Source organism: Chiloscyllium plagiosum, unplaced genomic scaffold, assembly GCF_037043375.1.
Source record: "Chiloscyllium plagiosum isolate Xiang-an unplaced genomic scaffold, Cpla_swu_hap1 HiC_scaffold_1, whole genome shotgun sequence".
In the NCBI taxonomy this organism is placed as follows: Eukaryota; Metazoa; Chordata; class Chondrichthyes; order Orectolobiformes; family Hemiscylliidae; genus Chiloscyllium; species Chiloscyllium plagiosum.
In genome coordinates, this window is record NW_028270139.1 from 30,992,306 (window position 1) to 31,012,536 (window position 20,231).

General features: G+C 47.5%; 1 protein-coding gene across 5 annotated transcripts in view; it reads left to right on the plus strand.

Annotated features, from left to right (window-relative positions):
• The window catches only part of pde5ab (phosphodiesterase 5A, cGMP-specific, b), a 302,084-nt gene that overhangs the window by 172,146 nt on the left and 109,707 nt on the right, over window positions 1–20,231 (plus strand). For 3 of the 5 annotated variants that reach the window (XM_087985783.1, XM_087985779.1, XM_087985780.1), the window contains exon 1: window positions 13,053–13,477. The exons of 1 other annotated variant lie outside the window; for it this stretch is intronic. Coding sequence is in view for 2 of the 4 variants with exons in the window: in XM_087985779.1 (XP_087841905.1) it covers window positions 13,380–13,477 (98 nt within the window). In the remaining 2 variants the exon portion in view is untranslated. Of the gene's footprint in view, window positions 1–498; window positions 779–13,052; window positions 13,478–20,231 lie in introns of those variants that run through there. One more of the 5 variants, XM_087985782.1, reaches the window with a different exon arrangement.

Here is a 20,231-nt window from a genome sequence, read left to right on the forward strand (position 1 = left end):
CATTCAGTCTCTCAAGACACTCAGCAATTCAATACAATTTTGGCAGATCTACCTGTAACCCTTATTCTCCTTTCAACCGTCCAGTTTGACTCCTTTGTCAATCAAGGATCGAAATAACAGCCTTAAAAATATGCAGTGATCCTACCTCCACTGTGCTCTAGGGAATAAAATGCCACAGACATATGATCCTCAGAGAGATAAAGAAATCTTTATCTCTGTTTTAAATGGGACTTTAAACTGTGTTCTTCTAGTTTCTCCACATGAGTAAGGAAGGATAAAAGTGAATGAGAGGTAGTAGCATATTTGAAAAGAGTAAGAAAAAAGATTTGCACTGACAGAGGGGAATCAGAGAGGTTGAGAAGCACTGGGCTTGTGTTTGTGTGAGATGGAGAGAAAGACAGACGAGAGCGTGCGAAAGAGTCAGGAAAGAGGAAGCGAAGGTCGGGGACTGGACACTGAGACAGGGAAGGAATCAGAAAATACAATCCAGATGCAGAAAACCAAGTTTTGGAACGGTCATGCTCATAGCTAAAGCTGCAGTGTTTGTGATATAGAATCCTACGCAGGCTGCTGATAACGGAACTCCGATTTCCAATATGCATTCCTGGTGTGAGAAAATCTGTGCCAGGGACATGAATCCGTAAAGAGTTCCCTTAGAGTTAAAGATCATGCCCCCGTATTAGTAGAGGGTTTATTTTACAGCTCTGAGCCCTGTACCATTGAACAATGCAGGGAAAGACATTTCAGGGAGAAGGTCTTTGAAGATTTCCAAGGTTTGGTAAGTTTGTACATAACATAGATTAATACAAGTACTTTGGTTAACGTCTTTTAAAACTAGCATATTTTGAGTCCTGTCAAAAACACTGAAAAAAATTCCAAAGTGAATATTATTGGAGCAAAAGCATTTTTCCCTAATGATAAATACTGATAGTTGCTGATGTCTATTATGTGTTTAAAACGGTCACTGCATTGTGATTGATATGATCAAACAAAAATGCAATGAAATAATGTGATGTCTGAACAAGAATAGGGTCTAATAGCAGACGAACTGGACTTGTACCTCTGAGCCATGAGTTGTCTGTGATAAGTGATGCTGACAGAGAGGTCAAACACACTGAAGTGGTTTGTTATGTGTAGTGTTGGGAAATCCCTGCTCCGTGTTTTGAGGGTGCTCGGTGCTGCGTTTGCTGCCGGGGTCTATCCGGGAGCCCTCAGCAGGTACAGGAGGCTGCTGCTGGCTGCAGCTTTCCGAAAGGACGGCGTGAAGGCGGTTTTGTGGTCCTGTGCTTGGAACCTTAAACCTGGCTTCTGCCCCTGCCATGGGAGCTTAGGTTCTCTGTCTCCGGCTGTACTCTCCCGAGCTACACGGGCAACAATGTAACCAGGAGCAGCGAGGCGTGAGGAGAGGGGCAGCCCGGGAAGAGAGTGATATTGCTGGGGGGGGGGGGGGGGGAGAGAAAGAGTGTGACAGCCCTGGGGTAGAGAGAATGACAGTCCCGGGGAGAGTGAGAGTGAGTGAGAGCGAGAGTGTGACAGCCTAGAGAGAGTATCAGCCGGGGGGAGGGGGAGTAGGGGGCGGTGGGGAGAGTGTGATAGTCTAGGCAAAGTGAGAGAGAGAGAGAGAGTGTGTGACAGTCTAGGGAGAGAGAGAGAGATAGTCACAGTCTAGGGAGAGAGAGAGAGTGACAGTCTAGGGAGAAAGAGAGAGTGACAGTCTCGGGGGACAGAGAGTGTCAGTGTGGGGAGAGGGAGGGAGAGAGAGAGAGAGTGACAGTTTAGGAAGAGAGGGGGAGTATTACAGTCTAAGGAGAGAGGGGAAGTGTGACAGTCTAGGGAGAGAGAGAGTGACAGTCTAGGGAGAGAGAGAGTGACAGTCTAGAGAGAGAGAGTGTCAGTCTAGGGAGAGAGAGTGACAGTCTAGGGAGAGAGAGTGTCAGTCTAGGGAGAGAGAGAGAGAGTAACAGTCTAGGAAGAGAGGGGGAGTGTTACAGTCAGAGGAGAGAGGGGGAGTGTGACAGTCTAGGGAGAGAGAGAGTGTGTGACAGTCTAGAGAGATAGAGAGTGTGACAGTCTAGAGAGAGAGAGAGTGTGACTGTCTAGAGAGTGGGAGAGTGTGTGTGACAGTCTAGAGAGAGAGTGTGACAGTCTAGGGAGAGAGAGAGAGAGCGACATTCTAGAGAGAGTGACAGTCTAGGGAGAGTGGGAGAGTGACAGTCTAGGGAGAAAGAGAGAGAGTGACAGACTGGGGGGAGAGAGAGAGTGACGGACTGGGGAAAGGGGGAGAGAGAGAGTGACAGTCTGGGGAGAGGGAGAGAGAGAGTGACAGTCTAGGAAGAGAGGTGGAGAGTGACAGTCTAGGGAGAGAGAGAGAGTGTCAGTCTAGGGGGAGAGAGAGAAGTGACAGTCTAGGGAGAGAGAGAGTGAGTGTCAGTCTAGGGAGAGAGAGAGAGAGTGTCAGTCTAGGGAGAGAGAGAGTGTCAGTCTAGGGAGAGAGAGAGTGTCAGTCTAGGGAGAGAGAGAAAGAGAGTGTCAGTCTAGGGAGAGAGAGAAAGAGAGTGTCAGTCTAGGGAGAGAGAGAGATAGTGTCAGTCTAGGGAGAGAGAGAGTGTCAGTCTAGGGAGAGAGTGACAGTCGAGGGAGAGAGAGAGAGAGTGACAGTCTAGGAAGGGAGGCGGAGAGTGACAGTCTAGGGAGAGAGAGAGACAGTCTGGGGAGAGAGAGAGAGAGTGACAGTCTGGGGAGAGAGAGAGAGCGTGACAGTCTGGGGAGAGAGAAAGAGTGAAAGTCAGGGGAGAGAGAAAGAGTGCCAGTCTCGGGAGACAGAGAGTGTCAGTGTGTGGAGAGGGAGAGAAAGAGAGTGACAGTGTAGGAAGAGAGGGGGTGTGTTACAGTCGAAGGAGAGAGGGGGAGTGTGACGGTCTAGGGAGAAAGAGAGAGTGACAGTCTAGGGAGAGAGAGAGTGTGTCAGTCTAGGGAGAGAGGGAGAGTGTCAGTCTAGAGAGAGAGAGAGAGTGACAGTCTAGGGAGAGGGAGGGAGAGAGTGACAGTCCAGGGAGAGAGCGGGACAGTCTAGGGAGAGAGAGAGAGTGACAGTCTAGGAAGAGAGGCGGAGAGTGACAGTCTAGGGAGAGAGAGACAGTCTGGGGAGAGAGAGAGACAGTCTGGGGAGAGAGAGAGAGAGTGACATTCTGGGGAGAGAGAGAGAGTGACAGCCTGGGGAGAGAGAGAGTGCCAGTCTCGGGAGACAGAGAGTGTCAGTGTGGGGAGAGGGAGAGAGAGAGAGTGACAGTCTAGGAAGAGAGGGGGAGTGTTACAGTCGAAGGAGAGAGGGGGAGTGTGACAGTCTAGGGAGAGAGAGAGAGAGTGACAGTCTAGGGTGGGAGAGAGAGAGAATGACAGTCTAGAGTGAGAGAGATGACAGTCTAGGGGGAGAGAGAGTGACAGTCTTGGGGGAGAGAGAGAGTGACAGTCTTGGGGGAGAGAGAGAAAGTGAAAGTCTAGGAAGAGAGAGAGACAGTCTGGAGAGAGAGGGAGTGACAATCTGGAGAGAGAGAGAGTGACAGTCTAGGGGGAGAGAGAGAGTGACAGTCTAGGGAGAGAGAGAGAGTAACAGTGTAGGGAGAGAGAGAGTGACAGTCTAGGGAGAGAGAGAGAGAGTGACAGACTAGGGAGAGAGAGAGACAGTCTAGGGGGAGAGAGAGAGAGACAGTCGAAGGAGAGAGAGGGAGAGAGAGAGTGACAGTCTAGGGAGAGAGAGAGAGTGACAGTGTAGGGAGAGAGAGAGAGTGACAGTCTAGGGAGAGAGAGTGACAGTCTAGGGAGAGGGGGAGAGAGAGAGTCTGGGGGGAGAGAGAGAGACAGTCTAGGGAGACAGAGAGAGTGACAGTCTAAGAAGAGACAGAGAGAGTGACAGTCTAGGGAGAGAGAGAGAGAGAGAGAAAGAGTGACAGTCTAGGTGGAGAGAGAGAGAGAGGCAGTCTAGGGAGAGGGGGGGAGAGAGAGAAAGTCTGGAGGGAGGGAGAGAGAGAGAGACAGTCTAGGGAGAGAGAGAGTGACAGTCTAGGAAGAGAGGCGGAGAGTGACAGTCTAGGGAGAGAGAGAGAGACAGTCTGGGGAGAGAGAGAGAGAGTGACAGTCTGGGGAGAGAGAAAGAGTGCCAGTCTCGGGAAACAGAGAGTGTCAGTGTGGGGAGAGGGAGAGACAGAGAGTGACAGTGTAGGAAGAGAGGGGGAGAGTTACAGTCTAAGGAGAAAGGGGGAGTGTGACAATCTAGGGAGAGAGAGAGAGAGAATGTCAGTCTAGGGAGAGAGAGAGAGTGTCAGTCTAGAGAGAGAGAGTGACAGTCTAGGGAGAGAGTGAGTGAGTCTAGGGAGAGAGAGAGACAGTCTAGGGAGAGAGAGAGTGACAGTGTAGGGAGAGAGAGAGAGAGTGACCGTCTAGGGGGAGAGAGAGAGAGAGAGAATGACAGTCTAGGGTGAGCGAGAGTGACAGTCTAGGGGGAGACAGAGAGAGTGACAGTCTAGGAAGAGAGGCGGAGAGTGACAGTCTAGGGAGAGAGAGAGAGACAGTCTGAGGAGAGAGAGAGTGTGACAGTCTGGGGGGAGAGAGAGAGAGAGAGAGTGACAGTCTGGGGAGAATGAGAGAGTGACAGTCTGGGGAGAGAGAAAGAGTGCCAGTCTCGGGAAACAGAGAGTGTCAGTGTGGGGAGAGGGAGAGAGAGAGAGTGACAGTCTAGGAAGAGAGGAGGAGTGTTACAGTCTAAGGAGAGAGGGGGAGTGTGACAGTCTAGGGAGAGAGAGAAAGTGACAGTCTAGGGAGAGAGAGAGGCAGACAGACAGACTTGGGAGAGAGAGAAAGTGAAAGTCTAGGGAGACAGAGAGAGTGACAGTCTAGGGAGAGGGAGAGAGAGAGAGTGACAGTCTAGGGAGAGAGAGAGATTGACAGTCTAGGGAGAGGGAGAGAGAGACAGTCTGGAGAGAGAGGGAGTGACAATCTGGGGAGAGAGAGGGAGTGACAGTCTAGGGAGAGGGGTAGAGTGACGGTCTAGGGAGCGAGAGAGTGACAGTCTAGGGAGAGAGAGAGAGAGAGAGAGAGACAGTCTAGGGAGAGAGAGAGAGAGTGACAGTGTAGGGAGAGAGAGAGAGAGTGAGAGTCGAGGGAGAGATTGAGAGAGAGTGACAGTCTAGGGAGAGAGAGAGAGAGAGACAGTCTGAAGAGAGAGGGACTGACAATCTAGGGAGAGAGAGAGTGACAGTCTAGGGAGAGAGAGAGAGTGACAGTCTAGGGAGAGAGAGAGAGTGACAGTCCAGGGAGAGAGAGAGAGTGAGAGTCGAGGGAGAGATTGAGAGAGAGTGACAGTCTAGGAGAGAGAGAGAGAGAGAGAGAGAGAGAGTGACAGTCTAGGGAGAGCAAGAGTGACAGTCTAGGGAGACGGGGAGAGAGAGAGTCTGGGGGGAGAGAGAGAGAGTGACAGTCTAGGGAGAGACACAGAGAGTGACAGTCTAGGGAGAGAGAGAGAGTGACAGTCTAGGGAGAGACACAGAGAGTGGCAGTCTAGGGAGAGAGAGTGACACTCTGGGGAGAGAGAGAGAGAGAGAGAGAAAAAGAGTGACAGTCTAGGTGGAGAGAGAGAGAGAGAGAGTGACAGTCTTGGGAGGGAGAGAGAGAGAGAGTGGCAGTCTAGGGAGAGGGGAGAGAGAGAGACAGTCTGGAGGGAGGGAGAGAGAGAGAGATAGTCTGAGGGTAGAGAGAGAGAGAGACAGTCTAGGGGGGGGAGAGAGAGAGAGACAGTCAAGGGGGAGAGAGAGAGTGACAGTTTAGGAAGAGAGGGGGAGTGTCAGTCTAGGGAGAGAGAGAGACAAACTAGGGAGAGAGAGAGAGAGAGAGAATGACAGTCGAGGGAGAGAGAGAGAGAGAGTGACAGTCGAGGGAGCGAGAGAGAGAGAGTGACAGTCGAGGGAGTGAGAGAGAGAGAGTGACAGTCTAGGGAGCGAGAGAGAGTGACAGTCTAGGGAGCGAGAGAGAGAGTGTGACAGTGTAGGGAGAGAGAGAGTGACAGTCTAGGGGGATAGAGAGAGAGAGAGAGTGACAGTCTAGGGAGAGAGAGTGACAGTCGAGGGAGAGAGAGAGAGAGTGACAGTCTAGGGAGAGAGAGAGAGAGTGACAGTGTAGGGAGAGAGAGAGAGAGTGACAATCTAGGGAGAGGGGGAGAGAAAGAATCTGGGGGGAGAGAGAGACAGTCAAAGGGGAGACAGAGTGACAGACTAGGAAGAGAGGCGGAGAGTGACAGTCTAGGGAGAGAGAAAGAGTGCCAGTCTCGGGAGAGAGAAAGAGTGCCATTCTTGGGAGACAGAGAGTGTCAGTGTGGGGAGAGGGAGAGGGAGAGAGTGACAGTGTAGGAAGAGAGGGGGAGTGTTACAGTCTAAGGAGAGAGGGGGAGTGTGACAGTCTAGGGAGAGAGAGAGAGTGACAGTCTAGGGAGAGAGAGAGTGACAGTCTAGGGAAAGAGAGAGAGAGAGAGTGACAGTCTAGGGAGAGAGAGAGAGAATGACAGTCTAGGGATAGAGAGAGAGTGTCAGTCTAGGGGGAGAGAGAGAGAGAGAATGACAGTCTAGGGTGAGCGAGAGTGACAGTCTAGGAAGAGAGGCGGAGAGTGACAGTCGAGGACGAGAGAGAGACAGTCTGGAGAGAGAGAGAGTGTGACAGTCTGGGGGGAGAGAGAGAGAGAGTGACAGTCTGGGGAGAGAGAGAGAGTGACAGTCTGGGGAGAGAGAGAGTGCCAGTCTCGGGAGACAGAGAGTGTCAGTGTGGGGAGAGGGAGAGAGAGAGAGTGACAGTCTAGGAAGAGAGGGGGAGTGTTACAGTCTAAGGAGAGAGGGGGAGTGTGACAGTCTAGGGAGAGAGAGAGATAGACAGAGACAGTCTTGGGGGAGAGAGAGAAAGTGAAAGTCTAGGAAGAGAGAGAGACAGTCTGGAGAGAGAGGGAGTGACAATCTGGGGAGAGAGAGAGTGACAGTCTAGGGGAGAGAGAGAGTGACAGTCTAGGGAGAGAGAGAGAGTAACAGTGTAGGGAGAGAGAGAGTGACAGTCTAGGGAGAGAGAGAGAGAGTGACAGACTAGGGAGAGAGAGAGACAGTCTAGGGGGAGAGAGAGAGAGACAGTCGAAGGAGAGAGAGGGAGAGAGAGAGTGACAGTCTAGGGAGAGAGAGAGAGTGACAGTGTAGGGAGAGAGAGAGAGTGACAGTCTAGGGAGAGAGAGTGACAGTCTAGGGAGAGGGGGAGAGAGAGAGTCTGGGGGGAGAGAGAGAGACAGTCTAGGGAGACAGAGAGAGTGACAGTCTAAGAAGAGACAGAGAGAGTGACAGTCTAGGGAGAGAGAGAGAGAGAGAAAGAGTGACAGTCTAGGTGGAGAGAGAGAGAGAGGCAGTCTAGGGAGAGGGGGGGAGAGAGAGAAAGTCTGGAGGGAGGGAGAGAGAGAGAGACAGTCTAGGGAGAGAGAGAGTGACAGTCTAGGAAGAGAGGCGGAGAGTGACAGTCTAGGGAGAGAGAGACAGTCTGGGGAGAGAGAGAGAGAGTGACAGTCTGGGGAGAGAGAAAGAGTGCCAGTCTCGGGAAACAGAGAGTGTCAGTGTGGGGAGAGGGAGAGACAGAGAGTGACAGTGTAGGAAGAGAGGGGGAGAGTTACAGTCTAAGGAGAAAGGGGGAGTGTGACAATCTAGGGAGAGAGAGAGAGAGAATGTCAGTCTAGGGAGAGAGAGAGAGTGTCAGTCTAGAGAGAGAGAGTGACAGTCTAGGGAGAGAGTGAGTGAGTCTAGGGAGAGAGAGAGACAGTCTAGGGAGAGAGAGAGTGACAGTGTAGGGAGAGAGAGAGAGAGTGACCGTCTAGGGGGAGAGAGAGAGAGAGAGAATGACAGTCTAGGGTGAGCGAGAGTGACAGTCTAGGGGGAGACAGAGAGAGTGACAGTCTAGGAAGAGAGGCGGAGAGTGACAGTCTAGGGAGAGAGAGAGAGACAGTCTGAGGAGAGAGAGAGTGTGACAGTCTGGGGGGAGAGAGAGAGAGAGAGAGTGACAGTCTGGGGAGAATGAGAGAGTGACAGTCTGGGGAGAGAGAAAGAGTGCCAGTCTCGGGAAACAGAGAGTGTCAGTGTGGGGAGAGGGAGAGAGAGAGAGTGACAGTCTAGGAATAGAGGAGGAGTGTTACAGTCTAAGGAGAGAGGGGGAGTGTGACAGTCTAGGGAGAGAGAGAAAGTGACAGTCTAGGGAGAGAGAGAGGCAGACAGACAGACTTGGGAGAGAGAGAAAGTGAAAGTCTAGGGAGACAGAGAGAGTGACAGTCTAGGGAGAGGGAGAGAGAGAGAGTGACAGTCTAGGGAGAGAGAGAGATTGACAGTCTAGGGAGAGGGAGAGAGAGACAGTCTGGAGAGAGAGGGAGTGACAATCTGGGGAGAGAGAGGGAGTGACAGTCTAGGGAGAGGGGTAGAGTGACGGTCTAGGGAGCGAGAGAGTGACAGTCTAGGGAGAGAGAGAGAGAGAGAGAGAGACAGTCTAGGGAGAGAGAGAGAGAGTGACAGTGTAGGGAGAGAGAGAGAGAGTGAGAGTCGAGGGAGAGATTGAGAGAGAGTGACAGTCTAGGGAGAGAGAGAGAGAGAGACAGTCTGAAGAGAGAGGGACTGACAATCTAGGGAGAGAGAGAGTGACAGTCTAGGGAGAGAGAGAGAGTGACAGTCCAGGGAGAGAGAGAGAGTGAGAGTCGAGGGAGAGATTGAGAGAGAGTGACAGTCTAGGAGAGAGAGAGAGAGAGAGAGAGTGACAGTCTAGGGAGAGCAAGAGTGACAGTCTAGGGAGACGGGGAGAGAGAGAGTCTGGGGGGAGAGAGAGAGAGTGACAGTCTAGGGAGAGACACAGAGAGTGACAGTCTAGGGAGAGAGAGAGAGTGACAGTCTAGGGAGAGACACAGAGAGTGGCAGTCTAGGGAGAGAGAGTGACACTCTGGGGAGAGAGAGAGAAAGAGAGAGAAAAAGAGTGACAGTCTAGGTGGAGAGAGAGAGAGAGAGAGAGTGACAGTCTTGGGAGGGAGAGAGAGAGAGAGTGGCAGTCTAGGGAGAGGGGAGAGAGAGAGACAGTCTGGAGGGAGGGAGAGAGAGAGAGATAGTCTGAGGGTAGAGAGAGAGAGAGACAGTCTAGGGGGGAGAGAGAGAGAGAGACAGTCAAGGGGGAGAGAGAGAGTGACAGTTTAGGAAGAGAGGGGGAGTGTCAGTCTAGGGAGAGAGAGAGACAAACTAGGGAGAGAGAGAGAGAGAGAATGACAGTCGAGGGAGAGAGAGAGAGAGAGTGACAGTCGAGGGAGCGAGAGAGAGAGAGTGACAGTCGAGGGAGTGAGAGAGAGAGAGTGACAGTCTAGGGAGCGAGAGAGAGTGACAGTCTAGGGAGCGAGAGAGAGAGTGTGACAGTGTAGGGAGAGAGAGAGTGACAGTCTAGGGGGATAGAGAGAGAGAGAGAGTGACAGTCTAGGGAGAGAGAGTGACAGTCGAGGGAGAGAGAGAGAGAGTGACAGTCTAGGGAGAGAGAGAGAGAGTGACAGTCTAGGGAGAGAGAGAGAGAGTGACAATCTAGGGAGAGGGGGAGAGAAAGAATCTGGGGGGAGAGAGAGACAGTCAAAGGGGAGACAGAGTGACAGTCTAGGAAGAGAGGCGGAGAGTGACAGTCTAGGGAGAGAGAAAGAGTGCCAGTCTCGGGAGAGAGAAAGAGTGCCATTCTTGGGAGACAGAGAGTGTCAGTGTGGGGAGAGGGAGAGGGAGAGAGTGACAGTGTAGGAAGAGAGGGGGAGTGTTACAGTCTAAGGAGAGAGGGGGAGTGTGACAGTCTAGGGAGAGAGAGAGTGACAGTCTAGGGAAAGAGAGAGAGAGAGAGTGACAGTCTAGGGAGAGAGAGAGAGAATGACAGTCTAGGGATAGAGAGAGAGTGTCAGTCTAGGGGGAGAGAGAGAGAGAGAGAATGACAGTCTAGGGTGAGCGAGAGTGACAGTCTAGGAAGAGAGGCGGAGAGTGACAGTCGAGGACGAGAGAGAGACAGTCTGGAGAGAGAAAGAGTGTGACAGTCTGGGGGGAGAGAGAGAGAGAGTGACAGTCTGGGGAGAGAGAGAGAGTGACAGTCTGGGGAGAGAGAGAGTGCCAGTCTCGGGAGACAGAGAGTGTCAGTGTGGGGAGAGGGAGAGAGAGAGAGTGACAGTCTAGGAAGAGAGGGGGAGTGTTACAGTCTAAGGAGAGAGGGGGAGTGTGACAGTCTAGGGAGAGAGAGAGATAGACAGAGACAGTCTTGGGGGAGAGAGAGAAAGTCAAAGTCTAGGGAGAGAGACAGTCTAGGGAGAGAGAGAGAGTGACAGTCTAGGGAGAGAGAGAGAGTAACAGTCTAGGGAGAGAGAGAGAGTGACAGTACGGGAGAGAGAGAGAGTGACAGTCTAGGGAGAGAGAGAGAGAGACAGTCGAGGGAGAGATTGAGTGAGAGTGATAGTCTAGGGAGAGAGAGAGAGTGACAGTACGGGAGAGAGAGAGAGTGACAGTCTAGGGAGAGAGAGAATGAGTGACAGTCGAGGGAGAGATTGAGAGAGAGTGACAGTCTAGGGAGAGAGAGTGACAGTCTAATGGGAGAGAGAGAGAGTGACAGTCTAGGTAGAGAGAGAGTGACAGTCTGGAGAGAGGGGGAGAGAGAGAGTCTGGGGGGGAGAGAGACAGTCTAGGGAGAGAGAGAGTGACAGTCTAGGGAGAGAGAGAGAGTGACAGTCTAGGGAGAGAGACAGAGAGTGACAGTCTAGGGAGAGAGAGAGAGTGACACTCTAGGGAGAGAGAGAGAGAAAAAGAGTGACAGTCTAGGTGGAGAGAGAGAGTGACAGTCTAGGGTGACGAGAGTGACAGTCTAGGGAGAGAGAGAGAGAGTGACAGTCTAGGGAGAGAGAAAGAGAGAATGACAGTCTAGGGTGACAAGAGTGACAGTCTAGGGAGAGAGAGAGAGAGTGACAGTCTAGGGAGAGAGAGAGAGAATGACAGTCTAGGGTGACAAGAGTGACAGTCTAGGGGGAGACAGAGAGAGTGACAGTCTAGGAAGAGAGGCGGAGAGTGACAGTCTAGGGAGAGAGAGACAGTCTGGGGAGAGAGAGTGTGTGACAGTCTGGGGGGGGGGAGAGAGAGAGTGACAGTCTGGGGAGAGAGAGAGAGTGACAGTCTGGGGAGAGAGAGAGTGCCAGTCTCGGGAGACAGAGAGTGTGAGTGTGGGGAGAGAGAGAGAGAGTGACAGTCTAGGAAGAGAGGGGGAGTGTTACAGTCTAAGGAGAGAGGGGGAGTGTGACAGTCTAGGGAGAGAGAGAGTGACAGGTTAGGCAGACAGAGAGACAGACACAGTCTTGGGGGAGAGAGAGAAAGTGAAAGTCTAGGGAGAGAGAGAGAGTGATAGTCTAGGGAGAGAGAGGGAGAGTGACAGTCTAGGGAGAGGGAGAGAGAGTGACAGTCTAGGGAGAGAGAGAGTGACAGTCCAGGGAGAGAGAGAGAGAGCGACAGTCGAGGGAGAGAGAGAGAGAGTGACAGTCTGGGGAGAGAGAGACACACACAGTCTAGGAGGAGAGAGAGTGACAGTCTAGGGAGAGAGAGAGTGACAGTCCAGGGAGAGAGAGAGAGAGCGACAGTCGAGGGAGAGAGAGAGAGTGACAGTCTGGGGAGAGAGAGACACACACAGTCTAGGAGGAGAGAGAGGTGGAGAGTCTTGGAAGAGAGGTGGAGTGTTACAGTCTAAGGAGAGAGGGGGAGCGTGACAGTCTAGGGTGAGAGAGGGAGAGTGACAGTCTAGGGAGAGAGAGTGAGTGGCAGTTTGGGAAGAGGGAGAGAGAGAGAGTGACAGTCCAGGGAGGGAGAAGGAGTGACAGTCTAGGTAGAGAGAGGGAGTGACAGTATAGAGAGAAAGAGAGTGATAGTCTAGGGAGTGGGAGAGAGAGTGACAGTCTAGAGAGAAAGAGAGTGACAGTCTAGGGAGAGGGAGAGAGAGTGACAGTCTAGGGAGAGAGAGAGTGACAGTCCAGGGAGAGAGAGAGAGAGCGACAGTCGAGGGAGAGAGAGAGAGAGTGACAGTCTGGGGAGAGAGAGACACACACAGTCTAGGAGGAGAGAGAGTGACAGTCTAGGGAGAGAGAGAGTGACAGTCCAGGGAGAGAGAGAGAGAGCGACAGTCGAGGGAGAGAGAGAGAGTGACAGTCTGGGGAGAGACACACAGTCTAGGAGGAGAGAGAGTGACAGTCTAGGGAGAGGGAGAGACAGTCTGGGGGAGAGAGAGTGACAGTCTAGGGAGAGGGAGAGAGAGAGTGACAGTCTAGGAAGGGAGACGGAGTGACAGTCTAGGGAGAGAGAGAGTGACAGTCTAGGAAGAGGGGGGAGAGTGACAGACTGGGGGGAGAGAGAGTGACAGTCTAGAGAGGGAGAGGGAGTGAGTCTAGGGAGAGAGAGAGAGACAGTCTAGGGAGAGAGAGAGTGACAGTCTAGGGAGGGAGAGAGAGTGACAGTCTAGGAAGAGAGGGGGAGTTTGACAGTCTAGGGAGAGAGAGAGAGTGACAGTCGAGGGAGAGAGAGAGAGTGACAGTCTGGGGAGAGAGAGACACACACAGTCTAGGAGGAGAGAGAGTGACAGTCTAGGGAGACAGAGAGACAGTCTGGGGGGGAGAGAGAGACACACAGTCTAGGAGGAGAGAGAGTGACAGTCTAGGGAGACAGAGAGACAGTCTGGGGGGGGGGGAGGGGGAGAGAGAGAGTGACAGTCTAGGGAGAGAGAGAGAGAGTGACAATCTAGGAAGGGAGAGAAAGTGACAGTCTAGGAAGAGAGAGAGAGGGAGTGACAGTCTCGGGAAAGAGAGAGAGTGTGACAGTCCGGGGGTAGGGGAGGGAGATAGAGAGAGACACACACAGTCAGGTTGGGGAAGGTGGGGTGCGGGGGAGAGACTCTGGGGAGACACAGAGAGAGACAGCAACAGGCCGGGCGGGGGATGTTGGGAGAGGGAGTGTAGTCTGGGGAGACAGAGTAACAATTCTTAGCGGCGCCGGGGGGCTTAGGGATTGAGAGAGTGACAGACCGGATAGAGAGGGAGAGACAGCCGGGGAAAGAGAAAGTGGTAGCTGAAGAAAGAAAAAGAGAGAGCCCGAGAGAGAGTGGCAGCCCAGGAGGGAGACAGAGGGTGACACTCGAGAGAGTGACAGCAGCTGGTGGAGAGAGAGTGAAAGAGAAACAGAGACAGGAAGAGAATCTGGAGAGTGTGACACAGAGAGAGAGAGAGAGAGCCCGGCGGGGCTGGTGCTGAGAGTGGCAGTGTGGAGACAGCGGGGTCGAAGGCACAGGGAGCCGGGACTATGGCGATTTCCAGCCTCAGCGACTATGAACGCACCGAGGCTTGGCTGGATGATCATTTCGACTTCGCGCATTCATACTTTGTCCGGAAGGCGACCAGGTAAGAAGAGTTAACCCAGCATTTGTTTTCATAAATCATGCAGAACCGCTCGCTTTGTTTCCAGTCAGGAAAGATGGGGGGGGGGGGGGGGGTGCGTTTTTAATTTTAGTTAATTAGTTAATTGCAGTTTGCAATTCATTGAAATAACATTCATTTTAAGTTTATGTTGAGATAAGGTAGGCAACTTACCGCGGTTAATGATACAACGGCAACTTTATTATATTTAAAAGCTAGATGGGATGGTGAAAATTTGTTGATTCTTGTTTGGTGTGGTTATTATGAACATCGCCTAATCATATTAGTGTTATTTTAGAAGAACACAATATTTTCTTATGGTATCAAGTTAGAATATTTAGAATATCGAGGTGAATATTACTCTCAGTATCTGGGAATCATCTTTTTCAATACGCTTTTCCCCTGACATGTAAGACCAAATATATTTCACTACAGCAATAAGTAAGGACACACTGCAGTTGATAGAGTATTACATTTTGCGGTAGGGACAACATATGCCAGATTATCAAATGAGTAATAGAGAAATGGTTCCTGATATGAAATTCGCGATGAAAGCGTGGTGTTTTATGGTCTGGCACAACATGACAAGTGAGAATCTGTGATGAGAGGCTTGGTCACAATCATAAATGTTTTGTTGATTAACATTATTTCTAAGTATCATCATGCAGAAAGATGCCAAAAAGCAATCATTGTTCTGACAATTTAACACTAAAAACTAACATGCATAGTCTAGTCACTCCATTTCTCAATGGTTGTCTTCTAAAATATAGTTTAGCCCCTGTACCATTGTAAGTACAGCACTATAAGGGGCTGTCCTGTTTTACTTTGTAAAGATGCTATGTGATTTTCAGTTATCTCAATTCAAAACAAAATTCTTTTGTAACAAATGTAATCAATCAATATATAATTCCATCATTAATATAAATGCCAAATATTATAATCACTATCTTTTTTGATGTAATTATTAAACTGGTGAAGAAAATCATATGCAAAATATTACTTTGACACTAATAATACATATTCATTGGGTTTGTATCACAGTTAAATGAATGAAACATTCAGCAATGCTGATACTGTATATAGTATTTGCTAAATACTAATTGGTCTTTGACATTTTGTTACAAAACATACTTCTTAAAAGGGTAATTGTTTTGGTTAAATGAAATGTCAGACTAAACACAGATTCTTATTAACAATAAGAGTTCAAAGAGATGTTTTGAAGATGTTTTTCTAATTATTATAGGCCTATTATTATCAAGAGATAAAAATAACCAAACAGCAAACATTTCCAGAAATCAATCAACATTTTCAATGTTTTTCTTTGTGTTTTTTTTGTGCATCTTCAGTTCTCGCTTATTTGAAATATTCTGTTAATCAAATAATACAGTTTCAAAAGGGTGAAACAGCCAACAAGATTAGAAGTAGCAGAAATTCAGACCCTTCTGTGAGCATCTGTCCGACCAGATTGGCTGATGAGGCAATTAAAGGATCTGTCTTCTGCAATACAACATTGTGTTTCAGAACTTCTCAAATAAAACTGCGAACCTGATATTTCTTCCTGTTGATGGTCTATTGAATGTCACGATGTAGAGGAATTATTGAGCCTGACTTAATACAGATTCTGAAGCTGCTTAGATAAATTGATATATTGTGACTAATACAGTCTAACTTCTAATGTTGGCCTCAGTAACTTATCCAAACCAGTAGCAATCAAGAGTAATTTGCATTATGAAAAAGGAATTTAAATTGACAAAAAATGAGAAATACATAAATACAAAGTGCAGACTTTGTTGAGTAACCAAACAATGTGTCTTGGAAAAAGATTATGGGCTTGATTTTCTCATGGTTTATGTCTTACAAAATGCCCACTAACACAGACTCATAGACATTCACAACACAGAAGCAGGCCAAATGACCCATCATGTCTGCAACAGTCAACAAAAATCAGACTGTGGTAATCTCTTTTACTTATTTTAGGAGCATAGCCCTGAATGCTGTGAAAATGCACATAAATATCTAAATACTGTCAAGAGTTTTGACTCAGCTACCTTGCAGAGAGTGATTCCCAGATGCCTATTGCCTTATAAATGATAAGTTAATCCACAACTCACGCTTTGGCATTCTACGTCTTACCTTAAATCTGTACCCTTTGGTTATCGACCTTTATACTAATGGAAAAAGTGTCTTCCTACCCACCCTGTCTATGTCCCTCATAATCTGAAACACCTCTATCCTGCTCCCTCTCAACCCTGAGAAAACAACCACAACCTATCCAATCTCTTCAAATATCTCTAACACGGCACCCCAGGCAGCATCCTGGTAAATTTTCTCTCTCACAATTTTCAATTGTGCAAATATCCTATATACTTTCATAATAACCTTATCAACCTTCCCTGCTATTTTCAAGGATTGTAGATATGTATACCAAGATCCCTTTGATCTTCAGCAATTTCCTGGCTCCAACCACACATAGTGTAATCCTTTCCTTTATAATTCCTCCCTAAATTACCTCTCATTTTTCTGGGTTGAATTCCATTTGCCACTACTCTGCCCAACAGACCTAGCTTACCTCCTCACTAATTTACCATCTTGTCAATTTGTCTGCTTTGAACTTCTTGGTAGCATTTTCTACATTTATGGTTGGCAACAGACTTCCTTGATCCATCATCCTCTGTTTCAGCCAATTTTGCGTCCAATGTGCTATTTTGTCTTGGATCCCATGGGCTCTTATTTTCTGCCATGAGGGACTTTATCAAAAAAATCAATAATGTCTGTGTAGACCACATCAAATGCATTAGCTTCATCAACACATTGGTCCCCTCATCAAAAACCTTGATTAGTTTTGTCAAACCTGACTTTCTACTAAAAAAAATGCATGCTGACTCTCCTGTCTAATCCATGTCTCTCCAAGTACAGGTATAGTCTATCCTCTGAATTATTTCTCATAACTTAATTGCCACTGAGATAAGACTGATTGCCTTGGAACTTCCTGCTCTATCTCTATCTCCCTTTTTAAATAATGGGATAATTTTTACAGTCCTCCAGTCCTTTGACACCTCACCAATGGCCAGAGGACATCTGAAAATTGCTGCCAGGATTCTAGATATCTTATCTCTTATCTCCCTCAACAGCCAGGAATGCATCTCATTCGCATCTGCAGGTCTATCTACATTCAAGGCTGTTAAATTCTATAGTACCTCCTCTGTCTTTCTCCTTCTTTCTCTCTGTATGTTAATTTCTTCTGGTTTTTTTTGACATTCCTTCATCCAGAAGCCTCTTCCTGTCCTTCTCTTTGCCATTGTGAAAACCAATTCAAAGTATTCATAGAGACCTGTGTCCACATGTTCTGGCTCCATACACAGATTACCCTGATGGTCCCTAATGGGTCTTACTCTTTTTTCTAGTTATTTTCTTGCTGTATATATATCCAAAAAAAAACCTTTGGGTACCCCTGTGTGACAACTGTAACACTTTATCATGCACTTTCTGAACTTTCCTAATTCCCTCTTGTAAGATCACCACTTTTCATATTCCTCTAAACTCTGCCTAAATGAGCTCTCACTATCTGCCATTAGTTTCTCTTTTTTTCCTTAGTGCTAACTTTTTTGCCCCTTGACACCCAGGGATCTCTGGTCTTAGTCTCACCTGTTGTCTGCACAGGAACATATTTGCTGTGTACTCTTACCATTTCCTCCTTGAATGTTGCCAACTGTTCCAACACAGTTTTATTTGCGAACACCTGCTTCCAGTTCATTTGGGCCAAATGGTATCTTATCTTGATGTGAAGGTACCGGTGTTGGACTGGGGTGGGAAAAGTTAAAAATCACACAACACCAGTTATAGTCCAACAGGTTTATTTGGAAGTACCAGCTTTTGGAACGCTGCTCTTTCATCAGGTAACTAGTGGAGCAGAATACATAGGACACAGAATTTATAGTTAAAGATCAAAGTGTCCTACAACTGATGCAATGTACTGCATTGAACAAACCTAGATTGATGTTAAGTCTTAATTTCTTAGAATGAGTTGCAGGTTTCAATTCAGGAGAGGATGAGTAGGTTAGGTTTATACTCTTTGGAGTTTAGAAGAATGAGAGGAGACTATATTGGTAAAAAAAAAGAGATTCTTAGGAGGCTTGACAGGGTAGATGCACAGAGATTGTTTCATCTTGTGGAAGAGGTTAGGACCAAAGGCATAATCCCAGAATCAGGGATCACCTGTTTAAGCCAGAGATAAGGAGAACCTTTTTATCTCTCAGAGGGCAGTCGATACCAGGTCGTTAAATTGTATTCAAGGCTGAAATAGATAGATACTTAATCAGAAAGGGAATGTAAGATTGTGGGAAAAACAGGAATGTGGAATTGAGGATTATCAGATCAGTCATGATCTCATTGAATGGCAGAGTGGACTGGATGGGCGGAATGACTTATTCTGGTCCCGCATTTTATACTCTTGTATTTCCGTAATTAAGATCCCCTACTATTGCTACCTTATTATTCTTACACTTTTCTGAAATTGATTACATATTTGATCCTCTATCTCTCTCTAACCAATGAGTGATGTCTATGACACTCAGCAACAAGTTTGCCTGTTTTGTGTTTTTCTTCTACCTACATCGCCTAATTTGAAGATCTTTCTAGAACTTCCTTAACCTAAGCGGTTGGCCACGTCCTGAACCTTTCAGGCCTGTGAGTGCACAATGGGACTCCCAGTTTCCACTCAGGCTCCAAAACCTTTGCAATTTTTGGGTTTCCAAAACTGTCGATTTTACACAAAAGCTGTGGTCCTCACAGTGGGTCACCAAACTCAGAAGAGGTGTGCATGTATTTTGACCTGGACACCTTCCAAATCCACCCTGTATTCCTGATGAAGGGCTTTTGCCCGAAACATCGATTTTACTGCTCCTCGGATGCTGCCTGAACTGCTGTGCTTTTACAGCACCACCCTAATCTAGACTCTGGTTTCCAGTATCAGCAGTCATTGTTTTTACCCAATCCACAGAAATGCCAGATGAAGTATAAGGAGCCAGGAATGCAGAAAAAGAAATAAGTTTAGCATCTCGCACCTTAATTCTCACCTCTGTTGGGGGACAAACATCACAAATTCTGTCATGTTTTTAAAATTGTGGAGGAATGAATAAATTAGCTGCATGAACATGAAACCAGAGATACCAGAACACAATCCAACCTAGAGAAGCAGGTAATTGAGCTTTACTTGAGGGTTGCCAATGATTTAAGTTATTCCAACTTAAACCACCCAAAGGGAAACAGACAAATTCAGTGCTAGATTAGAAGGAAGAATCTGTAGGTAAGAGGCTAAGCTATTTCCAATGAAAGCATAATTTTGGTCATTAAAGATTCTTCCTCAGTTAGTTAGCTTCAACATTTCATGAAGGTGAACAAGAAGACAAACAACTCTAAGGCAAAGTTGTAACATCTCTATTGGAAATTGGTTAGCTCATTCGGTTGATTTGTGATGCAATATGGGCTCAATTCCTGAACTGGTTGAGGTTATCACAAAGGACTGTCCTTCTGTATCTCCTACCTTCCTTCAGGCATAGTGATGCTCAGGTTAAACCACTGCCAGTTGTCTCTCTCAAATGAGAGAGTAGCCCTGTGGTGTGGCAAGATTATTGTAAATTTTCCTTTTTTAACATCTCAATGCCAAAATTCATGTCATCTGAATTAGTAATTGAAGAGGGCACAGGTCATTCAGTTTCACTGTGCATGAAAAGAAAGATAAAAGTGACCTTTTAAACCACAGAACTATGTTGTAATTTAAGTTTATTCGGTTAATTAGAACCAATTTGACTATCACAAAAGATAATGTTTCCTGCTATCTAATTTTAGCACTAAATCATAATGCCTAAAACTGAAGTTTTATTACCAGATAGAATAAAGGAAAGAATTGCTTGGATTGGTAAATTGTTTTCGTCTGTTTTGTAAAAGACAACACTGAAGGTAGTAGCAAATTCAAGCTACCTTTCTCCAGGAGAAGCATACAGATTTGTCACCTCTCTTGAGGCAATCCTCTGAGCCATAAAAGTCCAGCAGTTAGATCAGCAATTTGAGATGAAAGCATAAGTTAATGACCCTGACAGGTATGATACATAAAAGGTTCCAGTGCTACCAATGGCAAATCTGCAAACTTCCTTGTATGAAGATTAGAATCTCAGTCCTGCTTTGCATAATAATATGCTGTTCCAGAGTTTTCAATTTACAGCCTCATCAGGTTCCTGTAGACTTTTCATAATGAGCACAATATGAGGCTAAACTTGCTTCACCCCCATTGCAAAATATCAGTTGCCAAGTGCGCTACCAAACCTGACAATACTTTGCATGTGTTGTTTGTCGTTATGTATCTCCACTGGTGTTGAATACTTTGTAAGTTGCAACTGATCTTTGCAATGCATTTATCTTGGAGATTTATTCTTACTTTCAGCCAGAGTTGCTGTTAATATTCCTCTGTCCAATGCTGAAGTTTCCCCCTCAAAACATTTCACCATGTTCAACAGGCATGACCCACCATTTAAAAAGTCCCTTTGCTTAGCTGAAAACCTAAGGTGTACAGTCACTTTATCCTTAATTTGGAGTATAATGCTTTCTTGACAGCAGATATTAGGCTAACTTGTCTGCAATTCCCTGGTAGCCCAAAGTAACCATTATTAAAAAGCGAGTGGCATGTTTAATTTTTCAATCTAAAATAACAGTTCCTGAATGAAGATAACTTTGCAAGATTATA